The 27,968-nt window shown below is 48.7% G+C and overlaps 1 protein-coding gene across 3 annotated transcripts; it reads left to right on the top strand.

The window, feature by feature from the left end:
* The first annotated feature begins 585 nt into the window (after positions 1 to 585).
* On the top strand, positions 586 to 27,568 carry PGM1 (phosphoglucomutase 1). 3 transcript variants are annotated; one of them, XM_078877058.1, is made up of 13 exons: positions 588 to 686; positions 1,616 to 1,726; positions 5,916 to 6,181; positions 7,724 to 7,886; positions 8,508 to 8,654; positions 10,481 to 10,606; positions 12,643 to 12,833; positions 14,135 to 14,289; positions 18,694 to 18,809; positions 19,975 to 20,110; positions 20,817 to 21,000; positions 22,584 to 22,718; positions 24,686 to 27,568. In XM_078877058.1, the coding sequence occupies exons 3-13, from the start codon at positions 5,930 to 5,932 to the stop codon at positions 24,773 to 24,775; spliced, it is 1,695 nt and encodes a 564-aa protein (XP_078733184.1). In that variant the 5' UTR covers positions 588 to 686; positions 1,616 to 1,726; positions 5,916 to 5,929; the 3' UTR covers positions 24,776 to 27,568. The 3 variants fall into 3 exon arrangements, with proteins under 3 accessions (XP_078733183.1, XP_078733184.1, XP_078733182.1); XM_078877057.1 differs by lacking the exon at positions 1,616 to 1,726 and having other exon boundaries at positions 586 to 686; XM_078877056.1 differs by lacking the exons at positions 588 to 686; positions 1,616 to 1,726 and adding an exon at positions 3,670 to 3,748.
* Positions 27,569 to 27,968: the final 400 nt, after the last annotated feature.

The raw sequence follows: 27,968 nt of genomic DNA, 5'->3' as shown, positions 1-27,968 counted from the left end.
CGGTCACCACTGCAGCAATGCAAGGTCATTGAAAAACTCTCACACCCCCCCATCCCCCCCACACACACACCCCCTATGACCCCCACCCACCCCAGCTACCCCCCTCACCCCCCTATCACCCCCACCCACTCACGCTAACCCCCCCACACACCCCTCCCCCCTAACCCCCTACCCCACCCCCTATTCCCCCCACCTGCTCCCCCCTATCTCCCCCACCCACCCCAGCTACCCCCCTCACCCCCCACACACTCACTCTAACCCCCCCCCCTAACCCCCTACCCCACCCCCTATTCCCCCCACTTGCTCCCCCCTATCCCCCCTATCCCCCCCCCCCATATTCCCATCCCCACCCCCCATCGATGCTAATGGTACATCCCCATTTAAACCCAGGAAGCGCATCTAACTCACGACGTAGAACAACAACAGCAGCAGCAGCAGCAACACGTGTGTGTGTGTGAGAGCTAATTAACATATTAGTAGTTATCTCCCCCACCCCCACCCCCCATCCCATCCTATTTAAACCAAAACAACCTCAGCGACAAAAGCCCCCCCCCCCCGTGCCCGTCACGAGGCGAGAAGGAACAGTCCGCCCGTGACGTCACTCCTACAGCCGTGACGTCACTCCTACAGCCGCACCGCGTCCTGCTACCCGTGCTTGCAAGTGAGACGCTGCCGACATCGCCAAGGTGAGTGGTGTGGTGTGTGTGTGGTGTGTGTGTGGTGTGTGGTGTGTGTGTGGTGTGTGTGTGTGGTGTGTGTGTAGTGTGTGTGTGGTGTGTCTGTGTGGTGTGTGTTTGTGGTGGTGTGTGTGTGTGTGTGGTGTGTGTGATGGTGTGTGTGTGGTGTGTGTGTGGTGTGTGTGTGTGTGGTGTGTGTGGTGTGTGTGTGCTGTGTGTGTGCTGTGTGTGGTGTGTGTGTGTGTGTGTGGTGTGTGTAGTGGTGTGTGGTGTGTGTGTGTGTGTGTGGTGTGTGTATGGGGTGTGTGTGTAGTGGTGTGTGTAGTGGTGTGTGTGTGTGTGGTGTGTGTATGTGTGGTGTGTGTAGTGGTGTGTGTGTGGTGTGTGTGGTGGTGTGTGTGGTGGTGTGTGTGGTGGTGTGTGTGTGTGGGGTGTGTGTGGTGTGTGTGGTGTGTGTGTGGTGTGTAGTGTGTGGTGGTGGTGTGTGTGTGTGGTGGTGTGTGTGTGGTGTGTGTGTGTGTGGTGTGTGTGGTGTGTGTGTGCTGTGTGTGTGCTGTGTGTGTGTGGGGTGTGTGTGGTGTGTGTGTGTGTGGTGTGTGTGTGGTGTGTGTGTGTGTGGTGGTGGTGCTGTATGTGGGGTGTTTTATGGTGGTGTGTGTGGTGGTGTGTGTGGTTGTGTGTGTGGTGTGTGTGGTGTGGTGGTGTGTGTGGGGTGTGTGGTGTGTGTGTGTGTGGTGTGTGTGTGTGTGGTGGTGTGTGTGGTGGTGGTGCGTGGTGTGGTGGTGTGTGTGGTGGTGGTGTGTGGTGTGGTGATGAGTGTGGAGGTGTGGTGGTGAGTATGGTGTGTGTGGTGTTGTCACAGCGGTGAGAGTGCCTCTGTCTCTCTGTCGTCTGTGTGTCCTGTGTGTGTCCTGTGTGTGTGTGTACGGTACACCTAGCACACGTGTGAAACAGGCTAGCAGTGGATAGTCTCTTGAAGGGCATTGTCAACTCCCTGATTACGCGGTGCGTTTCAATTGCATCGAGGTGGTCAAGTGCTTTACGCGTAGGTAAGTGTGACACAATTACATCTTGACTTAAAGCTTTCGTGACTGCAGGCATTCATATTCTTGGGTCTTTCGGTAAAGTCACCGAAAGACCCAATAATGTGTGACACAATTGCAGTGGCGGCTCCTGCAAAATCTCTCAGGGGGGGCAAATGTCTGGATGATTGATAAGGATAAGGTCCACCCATGCAATGGATAAATTAACAGCTTAAGCATGTAAAGGCAACTTAACTTATTTAATATTAATGCAAAATAAAGTGACTCTTACAATACATCTTGTTTGTTTCTATACTCACTATTATTACAATCCACTCAGTTTATTTTATTAAAGATTCCACTAGGTGGCGACAAATAATATTGTTGGATGAAACGTGCTTACGTATGATGACGTAAGCACGTTAGTGCGAGCCCTCCCGGAAGCCATAGAGAATGCATTGCAGCGCCCGCCGTTCGAAAAAAAACATCTTTGAATGTAAGTCTATGGGAACACTCTGGGCGATTCTCAGCCGGAGTGAAATCGGCCAAAAAGAGGCGGTACTCCACAGAACGTAGGATGACGCTGATTGGACTATATCCAGAGGCACAGTAACGGCTCGCGAAACTCTGTGGTTGAATGACATTGGTGGTGCGTCGCCCAATCGCCCTAATGAAGAAACCGCCTCTGCACAATTGTTATCGGAATCAGAATACTGTATGCATTTGTGCTGGAGGAATCCGACGAGCTATAAAGATATTTTTCACAGATGTCCGGTAGGGGCATGGGGTCAGAACGTTCGAACAAACAATACAAAAACTCGATAGCACTGCAAATGTATAGGAAAGGTAAGAAAATCGCTACTATGTCAAGCTACTGAGCTATTACCTTATTTCTCAGAAGCGACCTGGTCACAAATGATAGCTCAACAAAGTGGCCAATCGTGTGGAAATGTACAGCGGCCAAATAATATTCGAAACGCGTGGTGATGTTGATTCTCAACGTGGAGGGAAAAACCGGAGGACCCGGAGAAAAATCCACGCGACCACGGGGAGAGAGAGAGACACGCAAGCTCCAAATATACAGCAGGCGTCAGGGGTCGGGATCGAACCCACGACCTCCTGTATACCAGGCGAGGTAGTTAACATCTCCTAGCCACCGTGATGATGATGAGAGAGAGACACCGCAAACTCCAAATATACAGCAGGCGTCAGGGGTCGGGATCGAACCCACGACCTCCTGTAGACCAGGCGAGGTAGTTAACATCTCCTAGCCACCGTGATGATGATGATGAGAGAGAGACACCGAAAACTTCAAATATACAGCAGGCGTCGTCAGGGGTCGGGATCGAACCCACGACCTCCAGCATACCAGGCAAGGCTAGTTTACATAATTGAGGGTCAATTGAGCTGGAATATATCTTCCTACAGAAAATATCTTCCAATAATATAGAACATTCCACATTGAATTGGTGAAAACGTTTCAGAGTCTGCGTGTGCTTGGTGAAATCGCTGTCGCGTTGAGAGACGGGAAAGAAGAACACGGTAGATTTGAGTGACCTGTCATTGAAGCCTTTAAGAAGAGTGGTCTCATTGCAAAGGGCGCGCCCGCTAGACGGGAAGACGTGTCCAATGGTCAAGAGTAGTTCCGTAGCTGCAGCCAAAGGACGGAGCACGGAGCACGTCCGCCAAGGGAGATGGAGCGATCGCGGTCAGTTCTTGCGTGCAAGCACCGTGGTGCCGCACGGATAATAATTATTTGCATCTCAGCTGTGATCACCAGGTTGGGGAGGGGGATCTCCATTCAGCAGTGGATTGACCACGGCCGAGGCTGGTGATGACAGTGGTTGGTAGTAGGGGGTTGGGCGAGGGTGTGTGGGTCTAGGGATACATTCGTCGAGTCAAATGTCATCGTTGCAGACACAGGCTGATTTTATATTTAGCAACCAGTGCAGTGTGTGTGTGCACTATATATGCACAGAAAGTCGGTGCAGAGTCCTCAGTTGCCACTGTGGGTGCAGGAGTTTGCAAGACAAGACTCATTGAACTCAGGCAAGCAATGTCATTATCGTTGTTGTTATCGTCGTCGTCATCATCAAGATCCGTTGTTGTACCTGTATTTCACGATTTCGGATGTACATTTCACTGGACATCTTTATAGCTTTTTCGCTCATCGGATTCCTCCAGGAGAAATACATATTCTGATTCTGGGCAATTGTGATCTAGAGGTGGTTTAGTGTCAGCCAATTGGCACTGTAATTCAGGACTTCGTGTTCACACTGAGAGAGGTTACCGGCCAGTATTTTTTGAGAGCCACGGTTCGCATCACAGGCATATGTTTGTTTGCGTGTCCGCGTGTTCGCGTGTTCTTCGGGGTTGTGACTGCGGTGTGCAAAATGCAGGAACGCAACGTGATCAGAATGCTAGTAAGAAGGGTAGTTTTGTACATGAAGTTGTGATCCGTGTATAGATATCCGACTGATAGCGCGTGACCTTTTAACCTTCCTTTTCCGTACATGGTTGGGTGTTGTGAACGTGATGGCTCTGCATCTTGGACGAGGATAGTTAAACTATTTCGATTGGAATTGGTGAGAGGCTTTGACATTAAACCGTCACTTCCTATGCAGTAACCTCCGTCTTACTTAACTGCAAATGGATCTCCTGCATAATGCATACCATTGCACATGCTGTGGCAATGTACTCAATATATCCATGCGTTGTCAGTAACTTGGGGTCATGTCAGCCCATCATCCCACTGGGGTGTATGATTCGAGTACCACTTTGTGGGAAATCGACAGCAGTGGTTTTCCTCTGGGCCGACTCATCCTTGCCATAAGAACGTGGAATTGCCATCACTGGCTTTAGGACTTTGGACAGGCAATAAGGAACTTTGCATGCGATTTTAAGTGTGATGCCACATTGAGTATCGTATGTACAGTACATTTAATGCAGCTCACGTATTGGTGGTAAATCTGGTCGTAAAACAGCTGATGATCTCAATGCATGGGACCTATAATCCAAAATACATTTTAAAAAACGTCTGCGTCTTGATATCCACACGGACATATACACATATAAGGTTTCTACATTTCTACAATGTCCGAAATACACGTTACAGTAAACAAAAGCCTGATTTAGAATGTGTATATAAGGAGTGGACTAATAGGTGTACTGCATAGTGCTTTCAGAAATTGTACATTACTTGCATAATTGATATACTACGTGTGTAAGACTGATACCTACTTTATATACAGGCACAGGAGTCGATTGGCACGGTTGGCTACGTACAGTACTAAATAAAATCAACATACATCCACTGGTGATAATGGGAGGTACACTCTACGCTTATGTATGGCAGCAATATGTTCAACCCTGGGGGAATGCCCAGAACCCGTTTGGATCAGGAACATCGGCACTGGTGTTGGTAGCCCTGAGCGGGAATCGAATTTGTGTCGGCGGGTTTGCAGCGCAGTGTGCTCACCGCTGTGCTACCGCTTGGACATATAAAGACAAAGATCCCCCATATAGCTTCAACCGATTGTTGGGGCAAGTGCTGTTAGCGAGCACCTATGAAGGCCGGAACGGTACACGAGGGGGTGGGTCGCCAGCACCATTCCCCACCGCCTTTGTCTCCCCAGTGGCGATGTTTACACACCGCACCAGGTACTCATTTGAGGCTGAGTGGGCCTAGGGGAATGCCTACGACTGGTTCAGATCATCGTCACTGGTGTTGGTAGCCGTGAGCGGGAATCCAACTCATGTCGCCGGGTTTGACGTACACAACAACAACAACCGCCATTCGCCACTAAGTGGCGGTGACGTCACCACGACGCTTGTGCCAGGCCAAATGCACCTTGAGGCCACGTGAAGTGTCGAACGCCCGCTGGCAGGAGGTCACGGGGCAGACCCAGCAGGTGCCACGGGTCGACTGACCGAGATGACCGAGATGACTGGCTGATGCACCACCTGTGCCCCCTACTGTACCAACTTGCTGTGCTTTAGCCACCCGGCGCTCCACTCGTTGTTGTGAGCATCGCTCCTCCGCCCTCCGTTGTTATTGGAGGGTGACTGCCTCCAACTGCCCAGTAGCGTCCTTCACGAGCCTCCTCCACTGAGGCCAATCTTGACACCGCTGGTACCAGTCATCGGCAAGTCCACTCAGCTCACACACACACACACACGGACACACACACAATCGACCCCTGCACCCTCTCCGCAGGTCGCCGGTCAACCATGGCAGCTCACAAGGTGGTGCGGGTACCGACCAAGCCGTACGATGACCAGAAGCCCGGCACCAGCGGCCTGCGCAAGCGCGTCTCCGTCTTCCAGAGCAAGGAGCACTATGCGGAGAACTTCGTGCAGGCCGTGCTGGGCTCCCTGGAGCCCGCCGAGCGAACCGGGGCCACCCTGCTATGCGGCGGAGACGGCCGCTTCTACATGCACCACGCCATTGCCCTCATCGCACGCATCTCGGCGGCCAACGGAGTACGTGCCGTGCGTGTGTGCGCGTGCGTGTCCGGTCTTCTTCTTCTTTCGTATGGCTGATGTAGATGCAGAGCAGCAAATTATAATTTTACGTTCAGTAGGTCGAGCCAGATAACCGCGTCAAGAGCAGCCGAGAGTGTATCGGTGTGATGTCGCCGTCGTGTTTGCGGATCGGGCATTGCGTCGTTTTTGGAGCGGAGGTGGAAGATGGCAGCCTTCACGCGGCCCACTCTGTTAAGTGAGAAATCACGACGAATGCCGACAAGGCGGCGACCGAACATCGATCGTTGATCTCCCGGTCTCCGGAACAACAACACAAGCGTGTGTCCGGTGCTCACCGCCCACCGTCTGCTCCTCGCAGGCCAGAGACGGACGCGCTACGGCCCGACCGGCTGGCTGGGCCGTATCGCGGTCGGCCGCTTTGGTGTGGCGGATGTTCGCAGTTTGAAGCCAGCGTCCACCCCAGTGGCGAGATGTTAACTACCTCGCCTGGTATGCAGGAGGTCGTGGTTTCAATCCTGACCGACGCCTGCTGTATATTTAGAGTGTGCATGTTCTCCCTCTGTCTTTTCCCCCGTTGGTCGCGTGGATTTTTCTCCGGGTCCTCCGGTTTTTCCCTCCACATTTAGAATCAACGTGCGTTTAGAGCAGGGGTCGGCAACCTACGGCTCCGGAGCCGCATGCGGCTCTTTACGGGCTGCTTCTTGATGATATGTACGTATGTACAGTATGTACTCAGATGCATTGCGGCTCTTGAAATACTGAATTTTGTACCGAATTGGAAAGAAATGGCTCTTCTTGTTATTTTGTTTGCCGACCCCTGGTTTAGAGTATTTGGCTGCTATAAACTTCTACATGATAAGCCACTTCGTTGAGCTATCATTTGTTGGCCAGGTCGCTTCTGAAAAAGAGTTATGTAGCTCAGTGGGCCTTACCTGCTGAAATAAAAATAAAATAAAAAGGTTTGTGCTGCTAATGCTTACAGAATGTGCCCTCTGGCAAAAAAATCTCTTGTCATTGAAATGGTATCTCCCAAAATGTATTTCTCCCAGATCCGTGCAGGGGGTCTTGGCACGACGTGCAATCGCGGCGAACGTGTATAGCACTGACCTTTCCGACGCGGTGACGTGGCTAAAATTACCGCGTGGGTGCTCTGCAAAACGGGGGTTCCGCACTACTCCCTGATTTAACGCGCCGCTTATAGAATGCGGCGCGCGGGCGCGGTTCTCAACCGTGGTGCTGGTGGCTCCTCCGCCACCCGTCGCACGATTCACACCCCACCCACACCCCCCCCCATGGCTCAGGCTAACGATTCGATTCTAGAATTGATTTAGATTTGTATTTACTACTAACCCTGTTTGTCATCGGTATGTATTGCATCATTTGTACCGTGCGTCTCGTCTGTGCTGTCATCCGTTCCCATGGAGCTTAGCGTTGTTAATGCCATCGGAATCGGCCGCGATGACCTCTTCATCTCAGCAACGGTGATCTCTTGATGATGGCGATGGTGGTGGTGATGGTGATGATGGTGATTTACCACAGATTGGGCGGCTGGTGATCGGACACAAAGGCATCTTCTCCACCCCGGCCGTGTCCAACCTCATCCGCAAGCGCAAGGCGGTGGGAGGGATCATCCTGACGGCGAGCCACAACCCCGGCGGCCCCAACGGAGACTTCGGCATTAAGTTCAACACGGCCAATGGAGGTCGCTACCTTCCCCGTGCCGTCCGAGTGGTGATTTGCGCCGGATAGGCGCCACGTGTTTAAACACAATTACAAATTGACTTCACTTGACCGCGCTGCCGTTTCTTGTACGGTGGCTCCCAGTCAAAGTCACGGTGGCTAGGAGATGTTAACTACCTCGCCTGGTATGCAGGAGGTCGTGGGTTCAATCCCGACCCTGATACCTGTATATTTGTGTGTCTCTCTCATCATCATCATCACGGTGGCTAGGAGATGTTAACTTCCTCGCCTGGTATGCAGGAGGTCGTGGGTTCAATCCCGACCCTGATACCTGGATATTTGGAGTTTTCATGTCTCTCTCCCAGTAGTCGTGTGGATTTTCCTCTGGCTCCTCTGGTTTCTCCCTCCATATTTAGAATCAACATGCACTTCGAGTATTTGGCTGCTGTAAATTTCCATGTGATAAGCCACTTCATTGGGCTATATAGCTCAATGGGCCTTACCTGGTAAAATTTAAAATAACTTGTTAAGGTCGTAGCGACTGTTTTGTTCCAACGTCATGTGGAGATGGCGCTCATCCACGTGGAACCTTTATTTACTTTTATCTTTCGCCGCCGTTGGGACTGAACCGCGCGCGTGGCAGGGCCTGCACCCGAGGGAGTGACGGCCAAGATCTTCGAGTTGAGCAAAACGCTGAAGGAGTTCCTCACCTGCCCGGACATCAACGTGGATCTGACGAAGATTGGCACGCAGACCTTCAACGTCGAGGGCAGCGCCCAGCCCTTCACCGGTACGCGTCACACTCCCATCGCTCGCCCACTCCGGCTATTTAATATTCACCACTGACTCTGACAACAACAAAAACAACGACGACGACGACAGCAAGAGCAGTAATTTGATTTGATCTGATCCATGGTCTTGCCCCACCCTATCTAGCTTCACTCATATCTTAATTAAATCTTGACTTAAAGCTTTCATGACTGCAGGAATTCATATTGTTTGGGTCTTTCGGTAAAGCCACGTAGATAGAAAAAATAATAAAAATATCACGACGTTTCGATCGCAACGCAAGCAATCGTCATCAGGTGAAAAAATAGCGAGAGAGCTGCTGAGGCAGGATGTTATAAAGGTTTGAGATGGGTGTAGCCCAGGGGTCATAAGCGAAGTGGGCGGAGCTAGTGAAGCCCAAACCCTGAAAGGGCTACGTCGACCTGGGCAACGATATCATCAACTGGGATGTGTTTAGGGGTGACTGCCAAATTCAACCCTTTAGCGAGAACCGATTTTAGGCTGTCGGAAATTGGGCTGTTACCAGAGGTCGCAATCGGGTACCCGATACCAGTACCCTACCCGATACCCGGCTACCTGTACCCGGCCGGGTACGGGTACGGGTAGCCGTTTGCGACCCTGGTGAGGCCCGGTACGGGTAAGGAATCAAAACCCGTTTGCGACCTCTGGCTGTTACTCTGATTGATAACAATCTTGTCACCGTCTAACTTTTTAATGTGTGGATCTGGCTTCTTCTTGGACAGGAGGTTGAACTTTGCAATCAGGTTATCTTTGCATTTAGCTGACATTGAGGCGGCTGACGAGGCAGTCATGTTATCTACATGTTCCCAATCAGATGTAGACATGTTTTCTGCCAATGTTAAGTGTGATTGCAAGAGAGTCTTGTCTAAATTGTCTAGTTCAAGTTCAACCTCCTGTCCAAGAAGAAGCCAGATCAAGACCCAAAGACTATTATATCTTAATTCTTTAACCCATCCCATCTTCTATGCTCACAGTCTCTGCCATGCCTCTCTGTGCCTCCCTCGCCCTGTGCCCAGTCTTGCGCTCTCGTTCCTGTTCCCTTCTCGCTACCCTTCGTGGCTGGAACCAAATCCCCCTGCAGCACATTAAACATTTATCTTCACGATAACAACCTGCAGCTTCCAATCCTCCCTTAAAACAATCCCCATCCTTTAGCCCACCCTGCTGCTACTGCTACTCCCTGCCCCCGCCATCCAGGCTATGGCCAGGCCAACCCCAACCCCTGTCTCTGTCCACATCACTACCCCTATCACTACCCCTACCTCTACCCCTACCACTACCCTTATCACTATCCCTCTCACTACCCCTACCTCTACCCCTATCACTACCCCTATCACTACCCCTATTACTACCACTATCACTACCCCTATCACTACCACTATCACTACCCCTACCTCTACCACTACCCTACCTCTACCCCTATCGCTACCCCTATCACTACCCCTACCACTACCCCTATCACTACCCCTATCACTATCCCGACCGCTACCCCTATCATTACCCCGATTACTACCCCTATCACTACCCCAACTACTATCACTACCTCTGTTACTACCCCCATCTCTACCCCTAACCCTATCACCACCCCTATCACTACCCGTATCACTAAACGCACGTAGATTTTAAATGTGGAGGGGGGAAAAAACCGGAGGACCCGGAGAAAAATCCACGCGTCCACCACTGGAGGGAGACACGGGGAGGGGGGTCAGACGGGGGGGTCAGCCAGGGCATCGTCAGGGAGGAGGTCAAGGTGCCGTGGCCATGCCGGAGCGGTGGCTGTGTGCGTGGTTTTTGTTTTGCCCGCAGTGGAGATCATCGACTCGGTGGAGGACTACCTCGTCATGCTCAAGGACATCTTCGACCTGCCCGCCATCAAGTCGCTCCTCACCGGCCCCAAAGCGCTGAAGCTTCGCGTGGACGCCATGCACGGAGGTGAGGGCCGGGGCCTGGCAGGTCGGACACATTCTCGACGGAATTACTTGCTGATGGACAGGGGACAGTTGGACGGACACGTGCGGGGGAAATAGACGTTGGATGGAAGGGCTCGAGGGTGGACAGAAACACGGCTAAGACAAACACAAACTGTTTAAATGAAAACACATTTTTTTTATTTACCAGGTAAGGCCAACTGAGCTCTACAGTTTTTTTTTTATCAGAAGCCAGCTGGCTGCACAGATAACGGCTCGACGAAGTAGCTTGTCATCACGTGGAAATGTATAGCAGCCAAATACTCTAAAACGATGAAGACATGACTAAAGCCGCGGCAGGGGAACATATCATTCTAGATTTGAAGCTTTCGTGACTGCAAGGATTCATACTCTTTGGTTTTTTCGTAAAGTCATGTAGGTAAAAAATGTAATGAAATAAATGAAAACAACTAAATTTAATCACGACGTTTCGGGCGCAACACAATCGTCCGTCATCAGGTGGGAAAGCATGTCCTACTGCTGATGCAGACTGTTTTATAGGTTTGATATGGGTGTAGCCCAAGGGTTATAAAGGAGTGGCTGGGTCTAGTAATGTTAAGGTAAGAAATTAGCATGTTACATGCTAATTTCTCACTTTAACATCATGCTAATCTCTTACATTAACATAGCCAATTCCGTACCCAGTTACATGCTAATTTCTCACATTAACATCACTAGACCCAGCCACTCATTTATAACCCTTAGGCTACACCCATTTCAAACCTTTAAACAGTCTGCATCAGCAGTAGGCCACGCTTTCCCACCTGATGACGGACGCTTGTGTTGCGCCCGAAACGTCGTGATTTAATTTAGTTGTTTTCATTTATTTTATTTTATTTTTTACCTACGTGACTTTACCGAAAAAACCAAAGAGTACGGGGAACATTTATTCTGACTAGAGTCGCAGATGGCCAAATTGGATGGCTGGACAACTTGTGAACAACATGCCACTGACATCACCGTCCCTGGGTGGCCAATGATGACCGTCGTTGTTGGTACGTGTGTTTGTGTTCGGGCGTGTGTGTAGCTGTTACCGCACTGCGCTATGAACCCAGCCTCCCGAGTTCGATTCCCGCTCACGGCCAACACCATTGTCAATTATCTGAATCGGTCCAGGGCCTCTCCTATGGCGACTCAGCCTCAAACGAGTACCCCGTGCCGTGTGTAAACGTCGCCACTCGGGAGACCAAGGTGGCCGGGCTGTGGTGATGGCCAACCCACCCCCTCGTGCGCCGTGCCGTCATCGGTGCTGCTGCTCGCTAACGGCACTCGCCCCACAAGTCTGCTTAAAGGCTACATTAGGGGTCTTTGTCCCGCGTGTGTGTGTCCTCTCTTTGGAATTTTCACACTTAAAATTCTAACTTAGCAAATTTTGAAACACGTAATCAACCAGGCTATGCGTTAATTGTGTGTTAACTGACTCTCTGTGTTGTATTACATCACATTTCGATATTTTGCTAGGTTATTTAATTTTCGTGTGCCTGTCTCCTAATTTTCAAGCTTGCGTGCCCGTTCCACATTGTCATCTTACTTGCAACAGCAGTACGTTGCCGTACACTCATTGATATGCTAATTCTCTCTGCCCCCTCCCTCTCTCCGTCCCCGCCCCCCCCCTCTCTATATTTAAGGGACCGTCACAGAAACGACCCCTCTCTTTGTGCCAATTTGTGTCCTTTCTCTGTGTGCCGTTGTGATGTCTGTCTGCTTGTATGTCTGTCTATAGTTTTCTAGTTAGATTTTTGTTGCTATTTCTTTTATACCTGATGATGATTGCTTGTGTTGCAATCGAAACGTCGTAATATGTTATTTTAATTTATTATTTTATTTTTAGACGTGACTTAACCGAAAAGAACCAAAGAATAATTCCTGCAGTCACGAAAGCTCCTAAATTAAGAGTGTGTGTGTGTGCGTGTGCGTGCGTGCGTGCGTGCGTGTGTGTGTGCGTGTGTGCGTGTGTGTGTGTGTGTGTGTGCGTGCGTGTGTACGTGCGTCCCCCCGCAGTGATGGGACCGTACGTGCGTCGCGTGCTGGTGCAGGAGCTGGGCGCGCCGGAGGATTCGGCCGTCAGCTGTGAGCCTCTCGAGGACTTTGGGGGTCACCACCCGGACCCCAACCTCACGTACGCGGCCGAGCTCGTGACGGCGATGAAGTCCGGCGAGTTCGGCGTCGGCGCTGCCTTCGACGGCGACGGGGTGAGCGAGTCCGCCCGCCGCTGGCGCCAGGGCGGGGCGACGCACGTAATTCGCAAGTGGTCGATAGCGACGCGTAGATTGGTGTTCATCGAATGCAATGGGTAGATTGATAACAATGAGCCAAAACTAAACTCATCTTCTTGGTTCTTTCGGTAAAGTCACGTAGAAGGAAAATAATAAAATAATAAAAATAAAACATTAAAATACAATTCTCACGACGTTTCGGCCACAACGCAAGTAGCCGTCCTCAGGTGAAAAACAGGGCTGTTGGAAAGACAGCGTCTTTCCAACAGTTGTGGCCGAAACGTCGTGAGAATTGTATTTTATTATGTTTTATTTTTATTCTTTTATTATTTCCCTTCTACGTGACTTTACCGAAAGAACCAATAAGATGAATCCCTGCAGTCACGAAAGCTTTAAATCGAAAAATAAAACTAAACTATTTTTTATTTTACCAGGTAACGCACACTGAGCTATATTGCTCTTTTTCAGAAGCGACCTGGCTATCACAAATGATAGCTCAACGAAGTGGCTTATCGCGCGGAAATGTATAGTAGCCGAGTATTCTAAACACATGTTTCAAAATGTGGAGAGAAAAAAAAACGGAGGACCCGGAGAAAAATCCACGTGACCACAGGGGGAGAGACAGGGAGAACATTCGAAATCGAAATATAGAGCAGGCGTCAAGAATCAGGATCGAACCCACGACCTCCTGCCTACCGGGCGAGGTAGTTAACATCTCTCCACCGTGGAACCCTCAATAGGTAAATTGATAACAGTCGATAAGAACGGGTACATTGATAACAAATTGATAATAGTCAATGAAAATATCTAAATTGATAACAGTCGACAACCATGGGTAATTCTAGATTTGAAGCTTTCGTGACTGCAAGGATTCATGCTCTTAGTTCTTTCGGTAAAGTCACGTAGGTAAAAAATGAAATTAAAATTAATAAAAATAAAAACAATAAAATCACGACGTTTCGGAGGCAACACAAGCTTCCGTCTTCAGGTGAAACTGTCACCACAGCAAAAAATCTGTATCACTTGATACAGATTTTGTATCACTTGATACAGATTTTTTGCCGTGACGGTTTCACCTGAAGACGGAAGCTTGTGTTGCCTCCGAAACGTCGTGATTTTATTGTTTTTATTTTTATTAATTTTAATTTCATTTTTTACCTACGTGACTTTACCGAAAGAACTAAGAGTATGAACCATGGGTAAATTGGTAACGACTTACATCAACGGGTAAATGGATAACAGTGGGGCGATCGTGCCGCGTCGTGGCCCCTGTGCAGGATCGCAACATGATCCTGGGGTACAAAGGCTTCTTCGTGAACCCCTCCGACTCGGTGGCCGTCATCGCCGCCAACATCTCGTGCATCCCGTTCTTCCAGCGCACGGGCGTCAAGGGCTTCGCGCGTAGCATGCCCACCAGCGGCGCCATCGACCGGTACGTACCTTCGGACGGACGGACGGACGGACGGACGGACGGACGTAAAGTCTGTCCGCCCATAACGCAGTGGTAGTTGCATTCCTGAAGATCGCCGCGTAACGGACAAGGCGCATTGTAATAAATGAAATACTATTCGGGGGTAATCGCAGTCCACGATAACACGTGAGATGCGGCCGAAAAAAGACCGAGGTGCTTGGGTAGCATCTAGAAGCATCCGGCAGCATCCCGCCTTTGCGCGATGCTCCACCGAGGCAGCCGTACAACCGCTTACACAGGTAGTTCCACACTGCCCACCAGGGTTTATTTGTCTGTCTGTCGTGCATAGCCACGCCCTCGATTCGTATTTCATAGAGCGCTTCGGGCGGGCTCAGCACCACGTGACGCGCCGCCCCACGCAGCTTGCGCCGCGTGACACGGATCGCACGAATGCGCCGTCCAACCAAGTTCCTACCTGCCCACTCCGAAGGAACGTGTTTCCTACTCGCGCGACATAGTTCCGTTCATTCGGTCGAAATTGTATCCAATTCGCATCCATGCGATAAAAAATGCGTTCCTTCAAACGTTCATCGTGTTATATCCAATTCGCGTCGTGAAAACAACACGCGCCATAGGAGAACAGACTGTGCATACGTGTGCGCGCCAAGCAGAGCCGGTTACAAACGAGGCCGTCTTGCGTTGCGACTGTAACGCGATCGCGTCGTGAGACGGTTTGCAGCGCACCGCCCGGCTTCCTTCGCTGGTACGGCAGTCGCCCCCGGTTATGTTGGAGGGGGGGGGGGGGTGCATTCCTGAAAGGTGGGACGACGAATATCGAAACGAGGTGAACCGTAGAAGCGACTTACACGGTAGTAGGTGGTGGAGGCGGAGGCTGAGAGTCGACGGATAACGAGGAGGAAGGACGGACGATGATGCTGTCGGCGACGTGAAGCGTGTAGGTCGAGGCGACGCGAGTCGGGCAGCGGTGTTAATAATAAAGTGACGACGTACGTTGCGAAACTACGTACAAGGGGGAGACGTGAATTGTCGTGTTACTGTCCTGGCGCTGCTCAATTACTCGCCCGCTCATTTGTTCAGAGCAGAGTGTCAACAACAACAATATCCACAATATCAGTTGTTTGGGTTAGATCGCGTGAATATAAATGTGTCGTCAAACCCGCCGCCACCCGACACAGCCAATTAGTGAGGTTTGTCACGTGAACAGAACGTGCCAATTCGTTACTCGTACAGCACACCGGTGTGTTGGAGAGCAAATCCACAACATTTACAGTCTGAGTACGACGTTTTGCCAGTAATTACAACTACTGTAGCTTCATCGGGCGACAGCCAGATTTGTGGAGAAATCCTCCTGTTTCGTGTCGAGTGGTGGCGGGTTTAACGACACATTTATATTCACGCGCTCTAACCCAAAAAACATATTATGGATGATATTGGTCGCGAAAACCTACGAATTAAACTGACGACGACAACAACAACGATTATAATTTACGTCGCGTCTAATTGCAATCACATCTGAAGGGCCATTTGTAAATTGAACAAAAACGATTTTGGCTCGAAGTTCGGGAGGTTCAGGGAGCAACGGAACACCGCAGCAGAGCCAGGGCCAGAGCAACCGTGGCCCATCACCAACAGCAAAGACGTAGATCCCCCGTGTAGCCTTAACAGACTGTTGGGGCAAGTGCTGTTAGCGAGCAACTATGAAGGCCGGAATGGCTCACAAGGAGGTGGGTGGCCAGCACCACGCCCGACCGCCTTTGTCTCCCCAGTGGCGATGTTTACTACACACCGCACCAGGTACTCATTTGAGGCTGAGTCGACCTAGGGGATGCCCAGGACCGTTTCAGATAATTGTCACTGGTGTTGGCCGTGAGGCGGGAATCAAACTCGGGACACTGGGTTCGTGGCACAGCGCGCGCACTGCTGCACCCACTGCACCAACGGCAGCAACAGCGACAGCAGCAAAAGGAACCGAGAGCTCCAGGGGCAGCCAGGGGCAGCCAGGGGCAGCGACAAACGAGTCCCAGGGAATCCTTTGGGTGCTGGCATCGTTCATCAACATTTCCCCCACGGCAGAACACTTTATTCCACCCAAAAATATCTGACTGAGAGCCGATGCCAATCGAGAAAAACACAGATTATTCAAAAGATGAGGTGGCCGCATGGACATGTGTTGGTGATTATGTATCTAAGATATCCAAGCCATTTGTGTTTTTGGGTTACATCTTCCTTTAAGCAAGCCTATTTAAAGCAACAGTCATTAAATAATAATGTTTATTGAAGAGCTCATGTCAGTGTCTGTGTAACGCAACGTGCCTCTGAGCGTAAACACAGGCCGGCTTCTCTATGAAATCTACGCCGCGTACCATGTGGTCTGCGTTAGGAGCACAATGGGGGCGGCTGTGTTGAGACAACAAGTCCTGTTAGCGCCGCGGTGGCGGACGACCGATACGTTCGTGGCGTGTGAACAGAGCGCTCATTCAACCAACCAACCCTTCATTCGTTGGCCCCCACGCGTTGCCCATCGGGAGAGTTAATTGGCGAATACGAAACACGCCGCGCTCCGTGTTAGTGGTGTTTTGTTTTCACGCAATGGCCAGCCGTGGGGTTACTGGAGCCAAGCGCTTGGCAACGTTGCGCTATGTGTGCGTTTCACGCGCCCTGTCTCGCAGATAACGACAACAACAACAATAAAAATAATAAACTCGGTTTTCTATAATAGCGCAATTTACACAAGGCCTCAAAGTGCTTTATATAAAGCGGTTTAAGTTACGGAAAAAGGCCGTTTTAAAAACAGGCGAGTTTTAAGACGCAATTTAAAAAGTGTAATGGACTCAGACTCCCTCATGGAACGAGGAGGAAGGGAATTCCACAGTCGTGGAGCCTGGATGCAAAAAGCCTCTGTCTCCTATAGCACAAAGTCTGGTCTTTGGAATCATAATGAGCAGTGGACCAGAATGAGCAGATCTAAGTTTTCACTGTGGAATATAAAACTAAAGCAGATAGGTGGTGCGATATTTACGAGCCAACTCATTCGAGGCCTTAAACATGATAAGAAAAATAATATTAAAAGTCGATTCTGTACTTTACAGGGAGCCAATGCAGATCCGGTTAAAACCCGGGCAGCTGAGTTTTGAATCTAATGTCCTTTTAGAGCACTTTTTACGAACACTGAATTAAAATGTAACTCACGCTGCCGAGTGGACATCGCGTGATAAACAACGCAGAAGGGCGCGCAGGATGAGCTCTACAGCGCCATTTAAAATGTGACATTTCCACTTAGGCTGCACTGTTTTACGACCCACTCAAAAAGTATATATTTTGGACAATTAAACGTAAATCAAAATTCCGTGTCCCATAAACGTCTCACGGATTCTTTTCAAATTTGTTTAACCTTTAGTTCAGTATCACAGTTGAGCATTAAAGTTCAACTCGAAGTGCTTGATGGCTTGGTTTAATCACCGCTGGCTCTTAACTCGGGCGCAAACCACCCCACCTTCCCAGCCATCCTGCTCTGTCTCACATCACGGGCATACGAGAGTGCTGCCCATGTCAAACAGGGGTCACGTGACGGGTTCTTGGAGGTAACTCTGTGGTATCCACCTCCGCGGACCATTCTCGAACACGAAGAGTGAGCAGTCCTAAGGGATTCTTCTGGCACATCCGGGATGAGATTGACAAAATGACAAAACTGAAACAAATACTCTCGTATTCTTGGATCTTTCGGTAAAGTCACGTCTTTCCAACATCTCTGTTCTTCACCTGAGGACGGCTGCTTGTGTTGTGGTCGAAACGTCGTGAGAATTGTATTACGTTTTATTTTTATGATTTTATTATTTCCCTTCTACGTGACTTTACCGAAAGATCCAAGAAAATGAATCCCTGCAGTCACGAAAGCTTTAAATCAGAGGTCGCAATCGGGTACCCAATACCCGTACCCTACCCGATACCCGGCTACCCGTACCCAGCCGGGTACGGGTACGGGTACCCGTTTGCGACCCTGGTGCGGCCGGGTACGGGTAGACCGTGAGTCACTGGTGAGTAACGGTTTGTCACTCATTTCCCAACGTCTTGTCTCTTCTCACAATTCAAATTCCTAGAATCAACCCACCCGAGCCTGCAACATGGCTTCATCCCAGAGGTCGATACCCGTACCCGGGTATGGGTAGGGTACGGGTACGGCCGGGTACGGGTACCTGTTTGCGACCCTGGTTTGCGACCCTGGTTTGCGACCCTGGTGCGGCCGGGTACGGGTAAGGAATCAAAACCCGTTTGCGACCTCTGCTTTAAATCGAAAAATACTCTCGTGTCGCATAACGACAGTTGTGGGCCCTGGGACCTCCACAGTTTATGGGCCCTGGGTCCCGGTGGACGAGCGACAGGGACGGTCGTGTGATTCGTCTGCAGGGTGGCGGAGGTGGAGAAGGTGGCCTTGTTCGAGGTGCCCACGGGATGGAAGTTCTTCGGGAACCTGATGGACGCGGGAAAGCTGTCGCTGTGCGGAGAGGAGAGCTTCGGCACGGGTACGTATCCTAAACAAGCAACGCAAACGCGCGAGGGAGTGTGCACGTTGTGTTTGCAATAATAACCCAGCAGACTGGTGGTGTAGGCCTGCAGTCCAGCACTTTATAGGCAGGGTTTGTGTATCAGGCAACGCTTTTTATACGTATGTGACTCCCATGCCGTGGGGCTATACAGTTGGTTGCTGACCCAATATTGTTAACAGTTATCTCTTTGAATCACATACTAAGTACTCCTTAAGGAACTGGTGAAACATCACAAACAAGACCCCCCCGCCCCCCCGTCACCGTATCTTGAAACTCGCATCAACAGTGAATGTTTATTTTACGTGCCGATATCGCCCTCAATAAAGTGGGCATCGGTGCACACTACGGCGGAACGGGAATGGTTACAGGGGGCACGGAGAAACAAGAATGATGTTAGAAACCCGTCACGACCTTCGCGGCTAACACCGACGTAAACAGGAATGAAGAAAGAAACCCATCACGACCTCAGTGGCGAACGCTGACTTGAGCAGAGTAAATCGCCACCAGGCTCAATATAAAGTGCAAACATTCGCAACGAGAAGCATAATAATTATACTTTTCTTTAATCTAGCGTCATTCATGCTAACAGCATCCCATAACACTGCACATTAACTGTATATATAAGGACCACATCACATATACCGCAACTACCAAGCAAATGAAGACCCGAATAAAGTGCCAAGCAAAATAAAAAATGAATAAACAAATTATGAAATGGCACCAAACCCAAAAGCACCAACAACAACAATGAGTCGATGAGGTCTACTACTACACATCCCAGACCACAATCCCAACTTCCCAACCAAGCCAGAAAACATGTACAGGAGGTGCGGTGGAGTGCCAATAGTAAATTAAATTAGAAAATGTTAATTAAACCACTAATAAGGCGAGACTGAATAGATGCGTCTTGCGCAGACCACGGAATCGAGAGACGCTCGGCGCGTTTCAGGACGTCAACGCGATGCAAAAACAATGCCTTCTTAAACTCGCCGCCGAATCGCAGATCCTCTTGCTTCCTCTCTTCTCCCATTCGTACATGAAACACCACTCGATACTTCTCCATTCATTAGACGAAGAAGATAACGCCTCCCGACGTTTGGCGATGCAAAAGCTTGTGTCCTTGTTTCACAATGAACCCAAGGCTCCGACCACATCCGAGAGAAAGACGGGATGTGGGCCCTGCTGGCGTGGCTGTCCATCCTCGCCTTCCGCAAGGAGAGCATCGAACAGATCATGAAGGCGCACTGGGCCAAATACGGACGCAACTTCTTCACCCGGTAAATGGACACGCACGCACAAGGCAAAGACAAAAGGTCGCCCGTATAGCCTCTAACGGACTTTTCGGGGCAGGTGCTGTGAGCGAGCACCTATGAAGGGCTGGCATGGCACACGAGGGAGTGGGTAACCAGCGCCACGCCCGGCCGCCTTTGTCTCCCCCAGTGGCGATGTTTACACACCGCACCAGGTACTCATTTGAGACTGAGTCGACCAAGGGGAGGCCCAGGACTGGTTCAGATAATCGTCACTGGTGTTGGCCGTGAGTGGGAATTGAACTTGGGCCGCTGGGTTTATAGTGCAGCGCGCTTACTGCTACACGACTGCTCCCCACACGCATACACCGATAGGCACAGATACAAACCTTCCATTTGTTATGGAGGAAAGAAAAGGTGCAGCCCTGCAATCACTTGCTCATTCCACTGCTGACAGAAGGGGCCTGCTCTAGATGGTAGCTCAAGAGCTCCCCGTCTATAAAGTATTTGGCCTATGCTACCACGCTAGCCAGGCATCTGGGAATTAGGTGGAAGTACCCACACTTTACCCCACCACACGTGACCGACCTATGCTTTGCCTATGGGCCTCAGGTTTGCAAGTGAAATTTGCAAACCCATTACATGACGGCATCAACCATTTTATTCGTTCGCAATTCTAATAACGTTTTGAAAAAAAACGACGAAATCTAAAAGCGGACACGTCCTCTATCAGCTACGACTACGAAGAGGTGGACTCGGGCGCGGCCAACACGATGATGTCCGACCTGGAGAAGAAGCTGTTCGACCCGGCCTTCGTGGGCAAGGCCTTCACCGAGGGGGACAAGACCTTCACGGTCGCCAAGTCGGACAACTTCTCCTACACCGACCCCGTGGACGGCAGTGTCTCCAAGAACCAGGTTTGTGCCGCGCTGCCGTTTGGCACTGCGTGAGATGCGGGGCGCGGTGGCAGCACGAGAACGCGTGAGACTCGGTGACAGGCCGGATCTTATCTGAATTCTCAATGATCGCGCGATTCGACCGCACGCATTGCGAGCGCTGGAGTTGACGTCGAAAGAACCTTAGGGCGCCACGGCGGTGAGATGTTAACTCCCTCGCCTGGTATGCAGGAGGTCGTGGGTTCGATCCCGACCCTGACACCTATTGTATATTTGGAGTTTGCATGTTCTCTCTCTTTCCGTGGTCGTGTGGATTTTTCTCCAGTTCCTCCGGTTTTTCCCTCCACATTTATAGTCAAAATCACACGTTTAAAGTGTTTGGCTGCTATAAATTTCCACATGATAAGCCACTTCGTTGAGCTATCATTTGTGGCCAGGTCGCTTCTGAGAAATAGCTATATGGCTCAGTGGGCCTTACCTGGTAAAATTTAAATAGTTTAGTTTAAATCGATCTTGTGTGTGCAGGCAGCAGTGCAGGTGGTGAGCCGTGATGTAGCGGTTAGCGCGCTGCGCAACGAACCCGGCGACCCGTGTTCAATTCCCGCTTACGGCCAACACCAGTGACGGTTATCTGAACCGGTCCTGGGCCTCCCCTAGGCCGACTCGGCCTCAATTGAGCACCCGGTGCGGTGTGTAAACATCAGCACTGGGGAAACAAAGGCGGCCGGGCGTGGTGCTGGCCACCCACCTCCTCATGTGTGCTTGCCAGCCTTCATAGGTTCTCCTCTCAGCACTTGCCCCAACAGCTTGTTACAGGCTATGCAGGGGATCTTTGTCTTCGGGCGGCGGTTGCAGTCACCGACGCGGCCGCATGGCGGGGACAGTCGTGGGGCCGATCGGATTTCGGTGCGAATATTCCGGGTGTCATCTTGCGCCGACGTATACAGATTAGCGACGGTGGGAGCTGCAGGCCCCTTATACGGCGAAAGGGTTAAATGGTAGCCGAAGTGATAGGGGGTCTACATTGCGGTTATGTTTTTTTGCAAGCTTCCCAAATGCATGTGCGCAGCATAACCCGGGACGCACGGGGCCCTTGTGACGATCGTCCGTTACGATTTGCCCAATGCATAAATTAAACCTGCTTCTTGGCTAATCGTGTCACTCATAGTAAAGACTTTTGCAAAGTTAAATGGGGTTTTATTTTTATTTTTTCAAGTGGATAATTTGGCAGCAGGGTCATTCATGCAGTGGGTGGGCCACACACCCTTGGAGCAAGCAGTGTTTCCTCACTCCGCTTGGGTAAAATTAGCAGGCTGGCCTTTCGCGAGGCCAAGTATTTTTACACACATCGGAGTCGTAATGACTCTTGCCATGTCGCATCGTTGTATTTGTGAAGCTATTTTGACAGTAATCGATATGGCAAATACCGCAACGTCATTCGTCTCAATTAAACCCAAAGCGCCCCCAGTTAGAAATTATCCGTGAATGGCTTTACTGTACGAGCTTGGCTCATGAGCAGTTTTGCGCCCTTGTTTAACGTCAAGAGATATTTGCTGTTTGTAAGGAGTACAGAATGTACGCTCCATCTCTGTTCTTTTCTCCAGGGTCTACGCCTCATCTTCACCGATGGCTCGCGCATCATTTTCCGGTTGAGTGGAACGGGCAGTGCCGGGGCAACTATCCGACTCTACATCGACAGCTATGAGAAGGACCCTGCCAAGATCTACCAAGATCCTCAGGTGCGCACAAGCGAGGAAGTGTTTTACACGTTTTTATTTAACTCACTCTGTTGTTGTTGTTGCCGTCGTATCCTCCAATCTTGTAACTCAATTTTAACCCACTTCCCAATGTGGTATCGACTGCAAACTTGGTATACTTATGTCCTACTGATGACTATACTATATTCTATCATAAAAAAATAAATACATAAATTGAACGATCTTTTTACACGCTTTCTATGAACTCACTCTGTCTGTTGTTGTTGTCGTATCTCAAATCTTGCTACTCAATTGTAACCCACTTCCCAATATGGTATCGACTGCAAACTTGGTATACTTATGTCATACTGATGACAATACTATATTCTTTAAAAATATATATAAATAAAAGTATTTTTTTACATTAATTTGTATATGTTATGTTTCGCCTTGGGTCTAATTTGCCACGCTCAACTGACGTTGGCTGTAAATCACCACGGCCCCTTACGTTATGCCAAGCTTTGTGGTCACTTCCTGGAGTCGTGGAGTTCTGCCATTACGAGTAGGGTACATATCATTAAAGCGTGTTTTTTAAAAATAATTTTTCAATATTACTTATTTTATCAATACAATTCCGCTTTCTTTTATGTTTATTTGATTTGTTAGACGAGTGATGGTCCCGTTTGACCACTTGCTCGACTATTTTACAAGGGAGATGTGTGGTGTGTGAGCACATTAGCAACAACTACACAAAGACAGAAACATCAATGTCGCAAAGAACGAGTCCAGGTTCTTTACGGAATGTTGTGTAACTAACAGTAACTGAGGCTATAACAGCATTTCTTTTCCTATTCGTGTTTTTACATAATTTTGCGGATAAAACATTGTCACGTGTTGCCAATTGCCCGATACACGTGTAACTTATTTCGTGTACCATAAGTAGCCAACCGTGCTAATCAGAGGTGCGGGGGAAGGACAACAAACTAGACACAAAGAGCACTGACTTAATAAAGAGTTTGTAATCCTACGGCACTTAACGCACGCGACGATGCAATGTTCAAACGTCTGTGGGCGGGAGGCATTCTTGAGCAGAAGTGTTCATTTGGAGTGGCATTTCTCAATCACGGAGCAATGTCGAGTGACTTATTTATTCCTTTGTTTGGGTGACAGTGGTAAGAAAATAATCAAGTGGGCTTGGGCAGGACACATTGCGGGCCGTGTTGATGGCCCCAGTGGTCGAGACTAACCATGGAGTGGCAGCCAAAGGTGGAAACATTTCCGAAAGACGTCCACCGTGGAGATGGAGCGATGAAAGCCGTTCATGAGTAGGTGGATTAGTGAGAGTTGGCGACCGCTTGGGGAGGTCTTCACCCTGCAGTGGAATTATTTATTTATTTAACGTGTGAGTTTGCGCCTAGCCGTGCGACAGCTTCATCATTTCATCACAGGCAATGATGGCTGTGATGGTCATTCTTTAGTCCCTTGGGGCATGACTGTTCCCTTCACCGATACCTCCTTGCAGTGGTCTCTTCAACTTCTCTGTCTGTTGGCGCCTCTTTCAAGTGCGATGGCTTCCGTCGCATGGAAATGTTTAACGTTTGACATCCATTTCGATTTAAAGCTTTCGTGACTGCAGGGATTCATCTTCTTGGTTCTTTCGGTAAAGTCACGTAGAATGGAAATAGTAAAATAATAAAAATAAAACATAATAAAATAATTCTCACGACGTTTCAGGTGAAGAACAGGTGTGTCGGGAAGACAGCGTCTGATTTCAGACGCTGACTTCCCGACAGACCTGTTTGCGTTGTGGCCGAAACGTCGTCAGAATTATTTTATTATGTTTTATTTTTATTATTTTATTATTTCCATTCTACGTGACTTTACCGAAAGAACCAAGAAGTTTGACATCCAATCGAATCGCGGTCTTCTTATTTTTCGACGACGATCGTGGCAGTGGCATGAAAACAATCGTGACAAATCGCGCGCGCCCCCTTTTCCTTTTCGCGCAGGTGATGCTGGCTCCTCTGGTGGCCATCTCCCAGAAGCTCTCCGATCTCCATGGGCGCACGGGACGCACCGGCCCGACCGTCATCACTTAGCCGGCACGTGCCACGGCGACAGGCGCGAGAACACGACGCCACACGCGGTGCACTCCACCAGCCCCGCCCCCCCTCCCCTTGGCTTACGTCTCGCTTCGCCGATAGTTTTGACCCCCGACCCGGGGGAAATGCATTTTGGTGTCGTCCGTTGCTAACCTTTGTCCAGTGTAAGAAACCAACATTCGCAAACCCGTGGATCTTGTTGCTGTTGCCTTCATTGTGTCGGAGAGTTGTAGGATTTTTTTTCTCAATTCAATCTTCTGCTGGTAGCTATGCGGAACTACGTATTTTGAATTGGCGTAAAACAGGATTGTTATCGGAGGTTGAACACATTTTGGTGCGGTACTGCATTGGCAGTGGTAGACAAGCACAAATAACACAAAGTCAACACATTCGTCAATACTTTTTGGTTTTTTCGGTAAAGTCACGTAGGTAAAAATAAAAATGAATTAAATCACGACGTTTCGGACGCAACACAAGCGTCCGTCATCATTTTAATTTCTTTTTATTCATTTTTATTTTTACCTACGTGACTTTACCGAAAGAACCAAAGCGTATGGATCCTTGCAGTCACGAAAACTTCAAACATTCGTCAATAACACTTCTTCCCTAAAAGGTAAGAATATATATTATAGATAACGTGTCTTCTGGCTGTGGCCATTCATCGTGGTGGAAGAAAAGAGACAACATTTTAGTGACGTTTTAGGCAATTGCATTTTTTTCATCGCAAAAGATGGGCCATTTCCAGAAATGTCCCCCGTGATATTGTTCTTCTTTCAGGGCAGTGTTGTTGATTATTTGTTGAGGTTTTGTTATTCCTAGGGTTGCATCGTCTTGTGCTAAAATTCCATGAAAAATGCCATCATTCTCCCTTAAGAACGTGCTTGATTCTATCAAAATGGTTCGGGTAATCTGCGACTGGGCATTTCCATAACATATATCCACAGTACGATCAAAGGAAGCCACGGTGGGAATCTGTAACGGCACATTTGTGTGCCTGTAGAGCTTGATTACACGACATTGTAGCTAAACTGTATCGTGCACTCGTTTATGTTGCAAATATCATGCACTGACGCCAACGCTGTCATTAACTCAGTTGAGAATGAAAACGAAAACAAAAACACATCCGCTTGTGGCCTAAGCACCAAGTTTGTGGAGTTAAAAGTTAACAGGTGGTGGTTTCAAAAGAGGGTTATTTTGACATTGTCAATAGTACTCTCTGGTTCTTTCGGTAAATCACGTAGATTGAAACTAATAAAAGAAAACACGACGTTTCGGTCGCAACACAAGCGGCCGTCTTCAGGTGAGAAAAATGATCTGCTGTGGTGGCTTTATATTGGCACGGGAGAGAGATTATTTTTCTCACCTGAAGACGGCCGAAATAATCAGAGAGTATGGATTCCTGCAGTCACGAAAGCTTCAAATCAAGATTGTCAATTATATTTAAAATGTGATTTATTTGTAGCTACTTTTCTTCACGTATTAGCGTTTCGATTCCTAGCGCTGTCTTCCATCAAACCTGGAGCTGCATATTCGTATTGTGTGTGTATGTGTGAGTCAAACACTGATTCACTCATTCACACAGCTGGTGTATTGAGCTCACCAGCAAACATTTATGCATTCAATATGAGGAGGTACACTGTTATAACGTTAACATTTAACTCTCACAAATAGTACTTTGCTCAGTTGCCTTGAAATGCTGTACAAATAAGATGAATGTCCGTTTAATCCTTGCAGGGGTTGGCATGATGCAAAGTCCTAAATCGATACATCCCCGATTGTATGGCAGCCAAAGTGAACAGTGCCGATGGCCTGCGGCAATACACTCCAATAGATGTTTTGCTTAGGCCATCGACCGTTCACAGGACCGCAAAACAATAAGTAACGTGAATCGCTTTGGAGCTGATGATGAATTATCTTTGTGAGGTTCGTGGGTACTGAACTCGAAACCTTTTGCAATCCAGCCTGACTTGTTCTTCAGTTCACACACACACACTGATAATGGTTTACCTGTGTGGAAAAATAAATGTACAGTGGTACCTCGGTATACATCGTTAATTCGTTCCAGAAGGTTGGACTTATACCGAAAATGACGTATGCCAAACGAAATTTTCCCATAAGAAATAAAGGGAAAGGAAATAATCCGTTGCAGTGTATAAGAAATGATATTTCATGTGGCATATTATAAATTAATGGGGTTGTATAAAATAATTTAGACACTACTTATTACTAAAATGCATACATACATTAAAATAAATGCATAAATAAATTAAAATACATTTTAACAAAATGTAACATCAATTTACCTTGCTAAGAGGAGTTGATAGCCTACGAGGATGGTGGTGAGGAAGGGGAGGAGTCATGAACGGGGTCTACGCGGTGACTCATCCCGACCCAAACAAGTTCTAGCAAGCGCGTCGTATCCCAAGCAAGACGTCGTATCCCAAGACATTTTTTCTCTCGTCAAAACACGACGTATACCAAATTCGACGTATTCCAAAGCGGTCGTATACCGAGGTATGACTACGTTTTAAAGACTATAAATCAGGTCAATAACGGTTGTGAAAGTGTCGCAGTACAAGAGCAAGGGCAGTAAATAAGAGGGTACGCAGGGATGTATGTGCGGTGTCATTTTTGTTGGGGACATTGTGCAAAGCAGATGCCCTGTCACAAACAAAATACAATTAATGACTGACAATTTACTACTGCACTCCTTACACAAAGTGCTTTCCACAAATGAACTATAATACCTTGCTGATCTCATATTCTTGGTTCTTTTGGTAAAGTCACGTAGAAGGGAAATAATATAAATATAAAACAATAAATATTCTCACGACGTTTCGACTGCAACACAAGCAATCGTCATCAGGTGTGAAATCCACAGCAAAAAAAAATTCTTGCTGAGGATTTCACACCTGATGATGATTGCTCGTGTTGCAGTCGAAACGTCGTGAGAATATGTATTGTTTTATATTTATATTATTTCCCTTCTACGTGACCTTACCGAAAGAACCAAGAATATGAATCCCTGCAGTCACGAAAGCTTTAAATAAAAAAATTATTGCTGATCTCGTCAAGGTTAGCCATTGAACAAAGTCGGTCACCCCATCGCGCGATTTGGGATGCGCTTCCGTGGCCGTCTGGAACGTTCTTCCGATATTAGGAAGCATCTGGAGCTATGCACTTTTAAATC

This window comes from Lampetra fluviatilis, chromosome 46, assembly GCF_964198595.1.
Source record: "Lampetra fluviatilis chromosome 46, kcLamFluv1.1, whole genome shotgun sequence".
Taxonomy (NCBI): domain Eukaryota; kingdom Metazoa; phylum Chordata; class Hyperoartia; order Petromyzontiformes; family Petromyzontidae; genus Lampetra; species Lampetra fluviatilis.
Note: the sequence above shows the minus strand (reverse complement) of the source record. Positions and strands in the feature narration are given on the sequence as shown.

Excerpts from the sequence above, each read along its gene's own strand:
- PGM1 (XM_078877056.1), top strand. The coding sequence starts at position 3,670 with ATGCACAGAAAGTCGGTGCAGAGTCCTCAGTTGCCACTGTGGGTGCAG. Across the intron at positions 7,887-8,507 it reads GTTCAACACGGCCAATGGAG|GGCCTGCACCCGAGGGAGTG; the intron begins GTCGCTACCTTC and ends CGCGCGTGGCAG. Across the intron at positions 21,001-22,583 it reads GCAGTGTCTCCAAGAACCAG|GGTCTACGCCTCATCTTCAC; the intron begins GTTTGTGCCGCG and ends TCTTTTCTCCAG.